The sequence below is a fragment of the Vicia villosa genome, unplaced genomic scaffold (genome assembly GCF_029867415.1).
Source record: "Vicia villosa cultivar HV-30 ecotype Madison, WI unplaced genomic scaffold, Vvil1.0 ctg.001862F_1_1, whole genome shotgun sequence".
Taxonomy (NCBI): Eukaryota; Viridiplantae; Streptophyta; class Magnoliopsida; order Fabales; family Fabaceae; genus Vicia; species Vicia villosa.
The window spans coordinates 71,121-85,050 of record NW_026705754.1 but is presented as its reverse complement, the minus strand read 5'-3'; the positions used below and the strand labels follow the sequence as shown (position 1 = coordinate 85,050).

General features: G+C 37.9%; 1 protein-coding gene across 1 annotated transcript; it reads left to right on the top strand.

Annotated features, from left to right (window-relative positions):
- The first annotated feature begins 234 nt into the window (after window positions 1–234).
- LOC131636934 (subtilisin-like protease SBT1.8) lies at window positions 235–3,699 on the top strand. The gene is made up of 2 exons (XM_058907515.1): window positions 235–2,058; window positions 2,641–3,699. The coding sequence occupies exons 1-2, from the start codon at window positions 372–374 to the stop codon at window positions 3,306–3,308; spliced, it is 2,355 nt and encodes a 784-aa protein (XP_058763498.1). The 5' UTR covers window positions 235–371; the 3' UTR covers window positions 3,309–3,699.
- The last annotated feature ends 10,231 nt before the right edge of the window (window positions 3,700–13,930 follow it).

The following is a 13,930-nucleotide window of genomic DNA, read 5'->3' as shown; positions in this document are numbered from 1 at the left end:
TTATTATAAAATAAGTGAAATACTTCTGATCCATGTAAAGGGCAAGCCTAATGTGAAGTCAACAAAATTAACGAAACAGAGCGCAGGTAACGGCACCGACGACCACATGTAATGAGAGAAACCAACCGATGGAAAAAAAAATTAAAGATTAATTAAATTAACAAAAAAAAAATCAATTAAAAAAGAAACACATTAAGCACTTTCTCTTTATAAATACTCATTTCATCTATCTGACACTCACACTGCCACTCTCATCTTCTTCCCTTCCAATTCATTCTCTTTCAATAATTATTTAACCATAAATTAATTAATCAAATCTAACATTTCTATTCTCTTCTTTTTTTGTTTTGTTCTTGTTTCGAACCCACATTATGGGTTCTGTTTCTGTTTCCACCATTTTCTGTTTCCTTCTCCTTACCCTCTTTTCACAATGCCAATCCTCACCGTCCAAGAAAACCTTCATAGTTCACATGAAGGACCACGATAAGCCTACCATATACCAAACCCATCACGACTGGTTCTCTTCAACACTCCAATCTCTCTCCATTTCCACAGATTCCGTTACCGATACCGATACGGACTCGTTCGACTCCGATCCGCTTCTCTACTCTTATACAACCGCTTACAACGGTTTCGCCGCCACATTAAACGACCAACAAGCCAAAACACTACTCCAAAACGACGCTGTTTTGGGCGTTTACGAAGATACTCTCTACCATCTTCACACTACACGGACTCCACAGTTTCTTGGCCTTGAATCTGAGACTGGTTTATGGGAAGGTCACAGAACGCAGGAGTTAGATCAAGCCTCACACGATGTTATCGTAGGGGTGCTCGACACTGGAGTGTGGCCTGAATCTCCGAGTTTTAGGGATGACGGTATGCCTCAGATCCCCACGCGCTGGCGTGGCGCGTGTGAGAATGCAATCGATTTTAATGCTACTCTCTGTAACAGGAAACTCATCGGTGCTAGAAGCTTCTCTAAAGGCTTTCACATGGCTTCCGGTACCGGTTCCGGTTACGGAAAAGGATCTAAAGATAGAGAGATTGTTTCACCACGTGACACTGACGGCCATGGGACACACACTGCTAGCACCGCCGCTGGCTCTCACGTCGGAAATGCTAGTTTTCTCGGTTACGCTGCGGGAACTGCTAGAGGCATGGCTCCTCAAGCGCGTGTTGCGGTTTACAAAGTTTGTTGGACGGACGGTTGTTTCGCCTCAGACATTCTCGCCGGAATGGATCGTGCGATTCAGGACGGTGTTGACGTGCTTTCTCTCTCACTCGGCGGTGGATCTGCTCCTTATTTTCATGACACGATCGCGATCGGAGCTTTCGCGGCGGTGGAGCGTGGGATCTTCGTTTCCGCTTCCGCCGGTAACAGTGGGCCTACTCGTGCTTCACTTGCCAACGTGGCGCCATGGATTATGACCGTTGGAGCAGGAACTTTAGACCGGGATTTTCCGGCTTATGCTACACTTGGTAACAAGAAACAGTTTTCAGGGGTTTCTCTTTACAGTGGGAAAGGAATGGGAAATAAACCGGTTGGTTTGGTTTATTTCAAGGGTTCAAATTCAAACCAGTCCGCGAGTATATGTATGGCCGGTTCACTCGACCCGGCGTTGGTTCATGGGAAAGTGGTTCTCTGCGACAGAGGAATCAACGCGCGCGTGGAGAAAGGTAAAGTTGTGAAAGAAGCTGGTGGAATTGGGATGATACTAGCAAACACTGCGGCAAGTGGGGAAGAGTTAGTGGCGGACAGTCACCTGCTACCGGCTGTGGCGGTGGGGAGAGTCATTGGTGATGAGATCAGAGAGTATGTGTCGTCGGATGCTAATCCAACGGCTGTGCTTAGTTTTGGTGGAACTCTTTTGAACGTTAGGCCTTCACCTGTGGTGGCAGCGTTTAGTTCGAGGGGGCCCAATATGATTACAAAAGAGATTTTGAAGCCTGATGTTATTGGGCCCGGGGTGAATATCTTGGCTGGGTGGTCGGAGGCTATTGGGCCCTCTGGGTTGCCGGAGGATAGTCGCAAAACACTGTTCAATATTATGTCAGGTATTGTTGTCTTTCCCTTTTTGTAGGGTAGGGTATTGATGAGTTTGCTTTAAATTTTTGAATTAAAGTGTGTAGATTGTTGACTATAGTACCATTTTAGGCAGCTTTTTATATGGTCCACCATTACTAAAAAATCATTCCAAATTAAATTGATGATTGAAGATGTCCCATTAGATTTAGAAATTAGCGTTTTTTAGGCGTGTAAGACGGACTAGATTCAAAATTTATCACGGTTAAATTGTGGGTAAATAAGAATTTATAAAATATTTTCAATGTTAAATCATGGTTAAATAAAATTTTGTTTGTTGTTATGGTTAAATAGTGGTTAACTATACAAGATCTCTAAAAACTTTAGACGATTCCGATCAGATGGCTGGCTCTGTATATGATGATAAGATGGTGCATTTAATTGTTGTAGACGTAGTGTTGATTTTATTGTTGTTGAATGAATTAATGTCTATGTTTGTTTTGCTATGGTTAAATTGAGTCTGACTTCCAAAAATTTGAGACGGCGGCTGATGATAAGATGGTGCGTACAATTGTTGGGGGTTGATTTAAGTTTGTTGTTGATTGAATTTTCAGGTACTTCAATGTCTTGTCCACACATAAGTGGATTAGCTGCATTGTTGAAAGCGGCTCATCCAAATTGGAGTCCAAGTGCAATTAAATCAGCACTTATGACAACAGCTTATACACATGATAATTCCAAGTCCCCACTACGTGATGCTGCTGGAAAAGGCTTTTCAACTCCATGGGCTCATGGTGCTGGCCATGTCAACCCACAAAAAGCACTTTCTCCCGGCCTTGTTTATGATGCCTCGATGAAAGATTACATTACCTTCTTGTGCTCCTTAAACTACAACCCGGAGCAAATCCAACTCGTTGTTAAGCAACGCGGTGTCAATTGTACCAAGAAATTCTCTGATCCTGGTCAGTTGAATTACCCTTCTTTCTCGATCGTGTTTTCAGGTAAGAGGGTTGTGAGATATACGCGTATCTTGACAAATGTTGGAGAGGCGAATTCTGTCTATAATGTTGTGGTTGACGGGCCACCTACGGTGGAGATAGTGGCGAGACCTTCTAGGCTTGTGTTTGAGAAAGTAGGGGAAAGAAAAAGGTACACCGTGACTTTTGTGTCTAAGAAGGGTGGTGATGCTTCTTCGGTTAGGAATGGATTTGGTAGCATTCTATGGAGCAATGCACTGCACCAGGTTAGGAGTCCGGTTGCTTTTGCTTGGACAAGTTTGTGAGTGAGTTCTTTTGCACTTTAAAGTACTGTGCTTCAAACCCAACAACTATTTACTTTGGTCCAAAAAAGAAAAAGGGAAAAAAAGGAGGTGCTTGAGGCTTTGATGCCATCCACAACATAACATTATTTAGTTGGAAGTTTAGGAGGTTGTGCTTTGTTTGTTGTGTTTTTTTAAATGTGGTGGGAAGGTAAACAAGTTGAGATTGAAAAAGGGAGTGAGGAGATGTTTTTTTTCTTCTTTAAATTAATCAATGCTTTGCTGTGTTGTGTGTCCGGTAAACGTACTAATGTAACGAAACAAGGGCGTTGATATTATGTAAACGTCCTTAAGGATTGATTAATTTGATTCATAAATTGGTGCAAAATCAGTAGCCTGAATTCTACTTCATGTTCATTTAAGAATCGCACTTTATAACTAAATTCTTCCATTTATATTAGATTTTCTAAATAGGTTCTATTAGAGCTATTACCCATATAATTTTGGTCTAATAATGTCCATGGATTAATTTAAGTTTATGGCTAATAACTTATTACTCCCTCCGTTTTTTATTATAAGTTGTTTTAGACTTTTCACACAGATTAAGAAAAATAATAATTGTTGTATGAAAATGAAAAATTATGAAGATTTTTACAAAATTATCCTTCATTAATGACATGTGGAAGATAAATTTACATAATTGAAAGGAGAGAGAATAATAAATATTTAAGGATATTATAGGAAAAATAGCATTAATTATTCATTGGAATTATAAAACGACTTATATTAAAATACAATTTTTTTTTTCCAAAACGACTTATAATAAAAAACAGAGGGAGTAATTGATTGATGGCTGATAACAAGTATGTTAATTAATTGAATTTATCTTGTTTAGTAAAATTGTTAAATTGAATTTATAATGTTTGATAAAATTTGCAAATGAACCAGTATATAATATGATTGTATACATAAAAAGTATATTTGATTAATATTTATTTTTTTCATATAAAACAACGGAAACAAATTGAAAAAAAAGATAAATCAGCCATACTCTATTTCTTGTTCTTTTCTTATTATATGGTACTATTGAATAGAGGTAAGATAGAGGTAAGAGTTAGTTTTTATTATTATGAACTAAATTTGTTGTTGTTTGGGTCAAAGTAGGCGATGAACTAAATTTGTTGTTGTTTGGGTCAAAGTGGGCGATTATCCATTGTTTTTAAATAGGAAGATCCAATCTTCATTGCAAAAATAAGATTAAATCACTTTTTTTTAGAAATTAAGATACCACCAACTAAATTAAATATGACACCCCCTAAACTTATGAAAAGATCAAAATATCCAGTCATTTTTCATTATTACATTTTATCAAATTTACGTGAGCAACCAGACATTTTAAATTTTTGGACAATACCAAAAATTTCGAGTGCATATCTGAAATTTGGCAAAAACAAGTAATTTTTATAGTATTTTAGTGAAATTTTCGGTATTTTATATCAGAAATTTCAAAATTTAAATACCACCAAAATTTTTGAAATTTCCGATAATTTTATTTACTAATTTTCATATCGGAATTTTGAAATTTCCGGTATTTTTATTTAAAAAAAAAGAAGTTATTTTCCGGATTTTTTAAATTTTGCAGTGAGGACCAGAGGCAGGGATGGTTCTATTGCGAGACAGGCAACAGATAGAGCATGTTCTGTTGCTAGAGCTGCTGATGAGGCGCAGACTTCTGAGTTACGTGTTGGGCGCCTTCCTCCGACCGGTTCAAACCGGAAACGGATGGCGGAGCAGCAGGCGGTGATGGGGTTTCTGTTAGAACAAGAATTGTTCTGATCAATATTCTTAGTTTTGATGATAACATTATATATGAATTTTGTATAAGACAATGTGGTACTCTAATCCTATGCATTTTCCATTTCAGGAAATATATAAAGAGTATGCACAATTCAGCGCAAGAAGCACTGACTCAGAAGGTTCAAGTATGCAACATCAGAACATGCTCTCGCAAGTCATCAGAAGATGGTCAAGCAGAATCAGAACATGGTCTATGAAGCATCAGAAGAACTTGAGTTCAGAAGCAGAAGCACTGAAGTTCTTATGGTATCACGCTAGAAGCACTTCAAAGTCAGAAGACAAGAAGATGCTCTGCACCAAGCTGAATGACTCTGATATTCAAACGTTATATCTACAAACATCAGATCAGAAGCAAGTACAAGATGGCAGGTTACGCAGACTGACAAAAGGAACGTTAGAAGCTATTAAAGGCAAAGTCAGTTAAAGCAGGAAAAGCAAGGCTCGAGGTAGTTGACAAAAGAGTGAAACATTAAATGCAATGCTGTACGGATCATGCAACGCATTAAATGCTCCCAACGGTCATCTTCTCATAACGCCTATAAATAGTGAAGTTCTGATCAGAAGCAAGGTTACTAATTTACGAATAACTCTTGCAAACTTGCTGTAACGCTGTTGAATCAAACTTCATCTTCAACCTCACTTCATTTGTAATATCTTAGTGAGATTTAAGCTTAGAACTTAAGAGAAATATCACAGTTGTGATTATAGCTTTTTAAGAAGCATTTGTATACTATTGTAAACATTTATTTTACATTGATTTGTAAAAGGTTCCTAGAGTGATCAAGTTGTGATCAGTAGACTCTAGAAGACTTAGAAGTTTCTAAGTAGTGTATTTCCTAGAGTGATCAAGGTGTGATCAGAATACTCTAGAAGACTTAGAGGGTATCTAAGTGGAAAATCATTGTAATCAAGGTTGATTAGTGGATTAAATCCTCAGGTGAGGTAAGTCACTCTAAGGGGGTGGACTGGAGTAGTTTCGTTAACAACGAACCAGGATAAAAATCATTGTGCAATTGTTTTTATCTTAAGAGTTTTTAAAGTCACACTTATTCAACCCCCCCCCCCCCCTTTCTAAGTGTTTTTTATCCTTCAATTGGCATCAGAGCGCCGGTTCTAGGTGCAAGCACTTAACCGTGTTAGAAAAAGATTCAGGGTGAGAAAATCACTAAGTTAATATGGGTGATGCTATTCCTCCTCCTACTACATCTACTTCAAATGATCAACACAACAATGGAAATGGAAATGGATATACTAGACCACCAGTATTTGATGGTGAAAACTTTGAATACTGGAAAGATAGGTTGGAAAGTTACTTTCTTGGTCTAGATGGTGATTTATGGGACTTGCTTGTGGATGGTTACAAACATCCGGTAATGCTAGAGGAGCAAATATGTCAAGACAAGAAATGAGTGATGATCAAAAGAAACAATTCAAAAATCATCACAAGTGTAGGACTATTCCGCTGAATGCTATTTCTCATGCTGAATATGAGAAGATATCAAACAGAGAAACTACCCATGACATCTATGAATCATTGAAAATGACTCATGAAGGAAATGCCCAAGTCAAGGAGACTAAAGCTCTTGCATTAATCCAGAAGTATGAAGCCTTCAAGATGGAGGATGATGAAAACATTGAAACAATGTTCTCAAGATTTCAAACTCTAACTGCTGGATTAAGAGTGCTTGACAAGGGTTATACAAAGGCTGATCATGTCAAGAAGATCATCAGAAGCTTGCCCAGAAGATGGGGCCCAATGGTGACTGCATTCAAGATAGCAAAAAATCTGAATGAAGTCTCTTTGGAAGAGCTGATCAGCGCCTTGAGGAGTCATGAAATAGAGCTGGATGCTAATGAACCTCAGAAGAAAGGTAAGTCTATTGCATTAAAATCTTTAAATAAAAAATGCACTGACGCTTTTCAGGCTGAAGAAGAAGATTCTAAAGAATTAGAATCAGAAGAAGAAGAAGATGAACTGTCCATGATCTCCAGAAGGGTAAACCAACTCTGGAAAAGTAAGCAAAGGAAGTTCAAGAACTTCAGAAGTTCCAAAAAGCCTGAAAGAGGAGAATCTGCTGGAAGCAGAAGAAATGACAAGAAGAAGGTCACGTGCTTTGGATGCAATGAGCCAGGACATTACAAGAGTGAGTGTTCAAAGCTTCAGAAGGAGAAGCCCAAGAAGAAGTTTCATAAGAAGAAAGGTCATATGACAACTTGGGATGATTCAGATTCATCAGAATCAGAATCAGACTCTGAAGGCGAGTAGGCAAACATTGCACTGATGGCTACTGTGGATGCTGAATCAGAATCTACATCAGAATCAGACTCTGACTCTGAAGAGGTATTTTCTGATCTATCTAGAGACGAGCTAGCTTCCAGTTTAGCTGAAATTCTTGAAATCAAGGCTAAGCTTAGTATCAAATACAAAAAGCTGAGAAAGCTCTTTGTATCTGAAACTAAGAAGCTTGAATTAGAAAATTCTAAACTCTAAGAAAAAGTTTTAAAACTATCCAAAGATGTTGAGTCATCTTCTGGTTCAGAAAAATCTATTCCAAGCTTGAACAATATTCTTAAAGAATATGACTTAAGTTTCAGGAAGTTCTGATCTAGAGGTATTGGTAGAAGTTAACTTGCTTCTATGATATATGCTGTAAGTGGAAACAAGAGAGTTGTCATAGGCTATGAGGGTGATACCCCATACAAACTTGAACCTGTAGATGATATGAAAATCACATACAAGCCATTGTATGATCAGTTCAAGTATGACCACTCCCATGATATTAGGCTCACCTCACATACTAAAAGCTTTCACGTTACACACACTAAGAAGCATGTGACACAAAATAGAAAATATCATGTTGCTAAACCTAAGGAATATCATGTTGTACCTCCTGTTAATTATAATGCTAAACCCAAGTTCAATCAGAACTTGAGGAGAACTAACAAGAAAGGACCCAAGAAAATGTGTGTACCTAAGGAGAAGATAATTTCTGTTGCAGATATCCTTGGCAGCAAAGAAGACAAAGCAAAACATGTCATGGTACCTGGACGCTGGGTGCTCGCGGCACATGACGGGAAGAAGGTCTATGTTCCAAGACCTGGTGCTTAAATCTGCTGGAGAAGTTAAGTTTGGAGGAGATCAGAAGGGCAAGATAATTGACTCAGGAACCATAAGTACTGGTAACTCTCCTTCTATAACTAATGTTCTTCTGGTAGATGGATTAGCTCATAACTTATTGTCCATAAGTCAATTAAGTGACAATGGTTATGACATAATCTTTGATCAAAAGTCTTGTAAGGCTGTAAATCAGAAGGATGACTCAATCCTATTTACAGGCAAGAGAAAGAACAAGATTTACAAGATTGATCTTCAGGGTCTTAAGAATCAGAAGGTAACTTATCTTATGTCTGTTAGCGAAGAGCAATGGGTTTGGCATAGAAGATTAGGCCATGCTAGTTTGAGAAAGATTTCTTAGATTAACAAACTAAATCTGGTCAGAGGACCCCCTAATTTGAAATACAAATCAGATGCTCTTTGCGAAGCATGTCAGAAAGGGAGATTTTCCAAACCTGCATTCAAGTTTAAGAATGTTGTTTCTTCCTCTAGGCCGCTAGAACTTCTGCACATTGATCTGTTTGGGCCAGTCAAAATAGCATCTGTCAGAGGGAAGAAATATGGATTAGTCATCGTAGATGATTATAGTCGATGGACATGGGTAAAGTTCTTGAAACACAAGGATGAGTTTCATTCAGTGTTCTTTGAATTCTGCACTCAGATCTAATCTGAGAAAGAGTGTAAAATCATAAAGGTCAGAAGTGATCATGGTGGCGAATTTGAGAACAAATTCTTTGAGGTTTACTTCAACGAAAATGGTATTGCCCATGATTTCTCTTGCCCTAGAACTCCACAGAAAAATGGAGTTGTAGAGCGAAAGAATAGGACTCTACAAGAAATGGCCAGAACCATGATCAATGAAACCAATATGGCTAAGCATTTCTGGGCAGAAGCAATAAACACTGCATGCTATATTCAGAATAGAATCTCTATCAGACCTATTCTTAATAAGACTCCTTATGAATTGTGGAAGAACAGAAAGCCCAACATTTCATATTTTCATCCTTTTGGATGTGTTTGTTTCATTCTGAATACTAAAGATCATCTGAGTAAGTTTGATTCTAAGGCACAGAAGTGTTTCCTTCTTGGATATTCTGAACGCTATAAAGGCTACAGAGTATACAATATTGAAACATTGATTGTTGAAGAATCAATCAATATTAGATTTGATGATAAGCTTGGTCTTGAAAAGCCAAAGCAATTTGAGAATTTTGCAGATATAGATATCTCAATTTCAGAAGCTGAAGAACCCAGAAGCAAAGTATCAGAAGCTGAAGAACTTAGAAGCAAAGGATCAGAAGATCAAGTTGCTGCTTCTTTAGAGAATCTCAGAATTTCTGAAGAGCCAACTGTCAGAAGATCTTCTAGACTCAACTCTGCTCACTCAAAAGATGTTATTCTTGGAAAGAAAGAAGATCCTATCAGGAAAAGAGCATTCCTTAAGAACAATGCAGAATGTCAATTAGGTCTTGTTTCTCTGATCGAGCCAACTTCTGTTGATCAAGCTCTAGAAGATGCAGACTGGATAATTGCCATGCAAGAAGAACTAAATCAGTTTACAAGGAATGATGTCTGGGATCTTGTTCCAAGACCAAAAGGATTTAACATAATTGGTACAAAGTGGGTCTTCAGAAACAAGCTAAGCGAAAAAGGAGAAGTTGTAAGAAACAAAGCCAGACTGGTTGCTCAGGGATATAGTGAGCAAGAAGGTATAGACTATACAGAAACCTTTGCACCAGTGGCCAGGTTAGAATCTATTCGCTTATTGATTTCTTTTGCCACTCAACATAACATCACTCTATGTCGGATGGATGTTAAGAGTGCCTTCTTAAATGGTTATATAGATGAGGAAGTATATGTCCACCAACCTCCTGGTTTTGAAGACTCTAAGTCTCCAGAACATGTTTTTAAACTAAAGAAGTCATTATACGGATTGAAGCAAGCTCCTAGAGCTTGGTATGAAAGATTAAGTTCTTTCCTTCTGGATAATGGTTTCACTAGAGGAAAAGTGGATACTACTCTCTTTTGTAAAACCTTTAAAAAGGATATTTTAATTTGCCAAATTTATGTTGATGATATTATCTTTGGAACATCTAATGCTACACTTGGAAAGGAGTTTGCTAAGTCTATGCAGGCTGAGTTTGAAATGAGCATGATGGGAGAACTCAAGTATTTTCTTGGAATTCAAATCAACAAAACTTCTGATGGAACGTATGTCCATCAAACCAAGTATGTGAAAGAACTTCTGAAGAAGTTTAATCTTTCTAAAAGCAAAGAAGCAAAGACTCCTATGCATCCAACGTGTATCTTAGGTAAGGATGAGGTAAGTAAGAAGATAAATCAAAAGCTCTACAGAGGTATGATTGGATCTCTTCTATATCTTACTGCTTCTAGACCTGATATTTTATTCAGTGTGTGGCTATGTGCAAGATTCCAATCAGATCCTAGAGAATCTCACTTAACAGCTGTTAAGAGAATTCTGAGGTATCTGAAAGGTACTACTGATGTTGGTTGAGTCTACAGAAGATCTAAAGAATACAACTTAGTAGGATTTTGTGATGTTGATTACGTTGGAGATAGAATTGAAAGAAAGAGTACTTCTGGAAGTTGTCAATTTCTTGGAAGTCACCTGATCTCCTAGTATAGCAAGGAGCAAGCTACAATTGCCCTCTCTACAACAGAAGCAGAATATGTTGCTGCAGCTGGATGTAGTACACAAATATTCTGGATGAAGAGTCAGCTAGAAGATTATCAGATATATGAGAGTAACATTTCTATCTTCTGTGATAATACTTCTGCTATCTGTTTATCTAAGAATCCAATCTTACATTCCAAAGCTAACCATATTGAGATTAAACATCATTTCATTAGGGACTATGTTTAGAATGGTGTTCTTTCTTTAAACTTTGTAGATACAGACCATCAATGGGCTGATATCTTTACAAAACCCCTTGCTGAAGATAGGTTTAAGTTCATTCTGAAGAATATCAGTATGGATTTATGCCCAGAATGAGAAGATGAGAAGTTCTGACGTATGGATTAGTTCTGAAATGATTTTGTTTTATCTTCTTATAAGAAGTTCTAATGTTGATCAATTAGAAGTTCTGATGTTGATCAATTAGAAGTTCTAATTCTGTTATTACTAACGTTTCATTATCTAAGTTGATTCAGAATCTCTTTTAAAGCAAAACAGCTGTCACCAGCTTTCCAGATGTTGAACACGTGTTCACTCTATTTGGACAAGCACACGTGCAGTTGAGGAGACGCCGCCCTAGGTAACTATGCAAATCATTTCAAATATTATGTTATCTCTCCTAACGTCATTCCTTATTAAATGCATTTGTTTTTTCTTCATTCTGTACCCCTGTTCATTCAAACGCATATTGCATTTCATTTCAAATTCATCTCTATATAAACTCATCTCCATAACAATTCATCTCTTTACATTCTCTCTCTTCATTCATTATCTCTTTCGTTCATCTCTCTCTTTCTCGTTTTTGCATAAACCCTAGTTTCTAAACCGAATCTCAGAGTGAATTCATGCTTCCATCCTCAAGTACTCAACACAAAATGTCTTTGGCACATCTTGTTCAACACAAATATGGATATCATCCCTTGAAGACTTGTTCTATTCCATATGATGAACTAGAAGTTCTCTGTGAAACAATGGTGGATTTTGAAAATCTTTTGGAACATGATTTCAAAACCAAGGCTGCAATGCTGGTACAAGGTTGGTCAAACTACTTTGAAAGATTGGTTGAACTAGTTTATCCTCTCTTGGTTAAGGATTTCTGGACTCATGCAACAGTTACTCCAACTGCTATCATCTCCTTCGCATTATGGCATGAAGTTGTTGTGACTGAGAAAATGATAAGGAAGCTGTATGGTCTTGATGACACAGATGGAATCACAGGTGCTCTTCCTGGTAGAGTTGATTGGGATAAAGTTGATAGAGAATTGTCTTCCTCTAGATCTGCATCTCATCAAACTACTTCTTTGAAGCCTTCCTATAGAGTTTGGGCTGAGATCATTCTGGGATCTCTCAATCATAAAAAGCTATCTCTTGCTGCTACGTATGTAAATCACGATCAGAAGTATGTACTTTTCTACATTGGAAAAGGTATGGAAGTTAATCTCTCAAACATTCTCTTTCAACATTTGAAGACAAATATTGAAGAATCAAGAGATGAAGAACGTAATAAGAATCCAAATTTCAAGAAGAATACTATGCCTCTTGCCAGAATGATTTCAGATATTCTGATGGAAAGTGACTTGATGGATCTTCTGAGAGCTGTTGGTTCACCCAAGTTCTTAACTGTCATACAAGGACGTATTTTGAATGCGTTTGATTTACAAAGGATGCAGCTGATTGAAAAGGTAACTTCTATTCCAAGAATATTTCCAGATATTCTGACTAGAAGAACCCCTGTTGAGAGTTTCTCTCACATGTTCAAAGAAGAGCTAGACAAGTCTGTTAAGCACTATTTGAAGTCATGTGTCAAAGCTCAAACCTCTGTTGATCCTGCGTGGATTCGAGGGAGAACTCTTCCATCCCTGGATGAGTTGAGAAAGAAAGAACAGAAGAAGAAAGAAAAGAAATTGAGGAGAAAGGCCTCAGAAGCAGAACCTAATGCTAAGCCAGCAAAGAAGCAGAAGCAACCCTTCGATCCTCTCAAAGTACAATCTGATGAATACCTTGAGAAGCGCATTAAGAAAGCTTTTCTTGCAGATTCTTCTGCTTGTTCCTCTCAGAAAAAGCCTCCTCATTCTAAACTCTACAATTCTTTCACCATCCCAAACAGTTACCAACCACCTCCTTCTACACAAATTCCGAACTCTCAACCACTAAATGCCTTTCCCCCAACACCTTCTGAAAATTCATCTTCATCCACCTTCACCATAGATTCTCCACCTTCTTTAACCCCTGCTTTGTTCTCAAGAAAATCCAAACCTTATTGTCTTCTGTACCTTAATTATCGTTTCACCTTTAATCCTCCTGAACCCTCTCTTGATATCTGCTTTGACCTATTCAAGCTTAAGTTCAGAACAAGGATGGAAACTTTGAGAGCTGCTCATGACTCCAAGTTGGATCATGTTGCTATTCGAAGCTTATGGAAAATCTTTAAGAAGGACTTTCAGTTTGATGCTCTGAACATCCAAAAGAGATGCTTGGATGAGGCATCTGGTTCTCCTGATTGTTTCTTAGAAGTTGATGATGGTAGGTACTATCATCCAATCAGAAATTGGAGATCTCTTGAGGAGAAGAAGTTTGTAGATGAGCTGGAAGATGAACCATGCCTTGCAATGGTTATATGGAAGCCTTAGTTTCTTGTTCTGACTGGAGACGTTCAGTCATTATTCAACTGGCTAAGGGAGAATCCCTCAAAAAAAGCACCAGATACGGTATATCCAGCTGTTGAATACCCATCAGAAATTGCTGCTCCTACACCTCCAAGGAATCTGGCTGAGATCCTTCAGGCTCTTGCAAATTCAGATTCTGATATCCCTGTTCCAGAATATGCTGAAGATGCTTCTATGTCAGAAGCTGATGTTGAGACTCAAGATGCTGAGAATCATCCTGCTGAGAAACTTCCTGTTCAGGAAAATCAAGATGATGTTCTCATGATTGATGCTGCTGTTGAGCATGCTACTCCTTTGAATGGTAGCTGTGAAG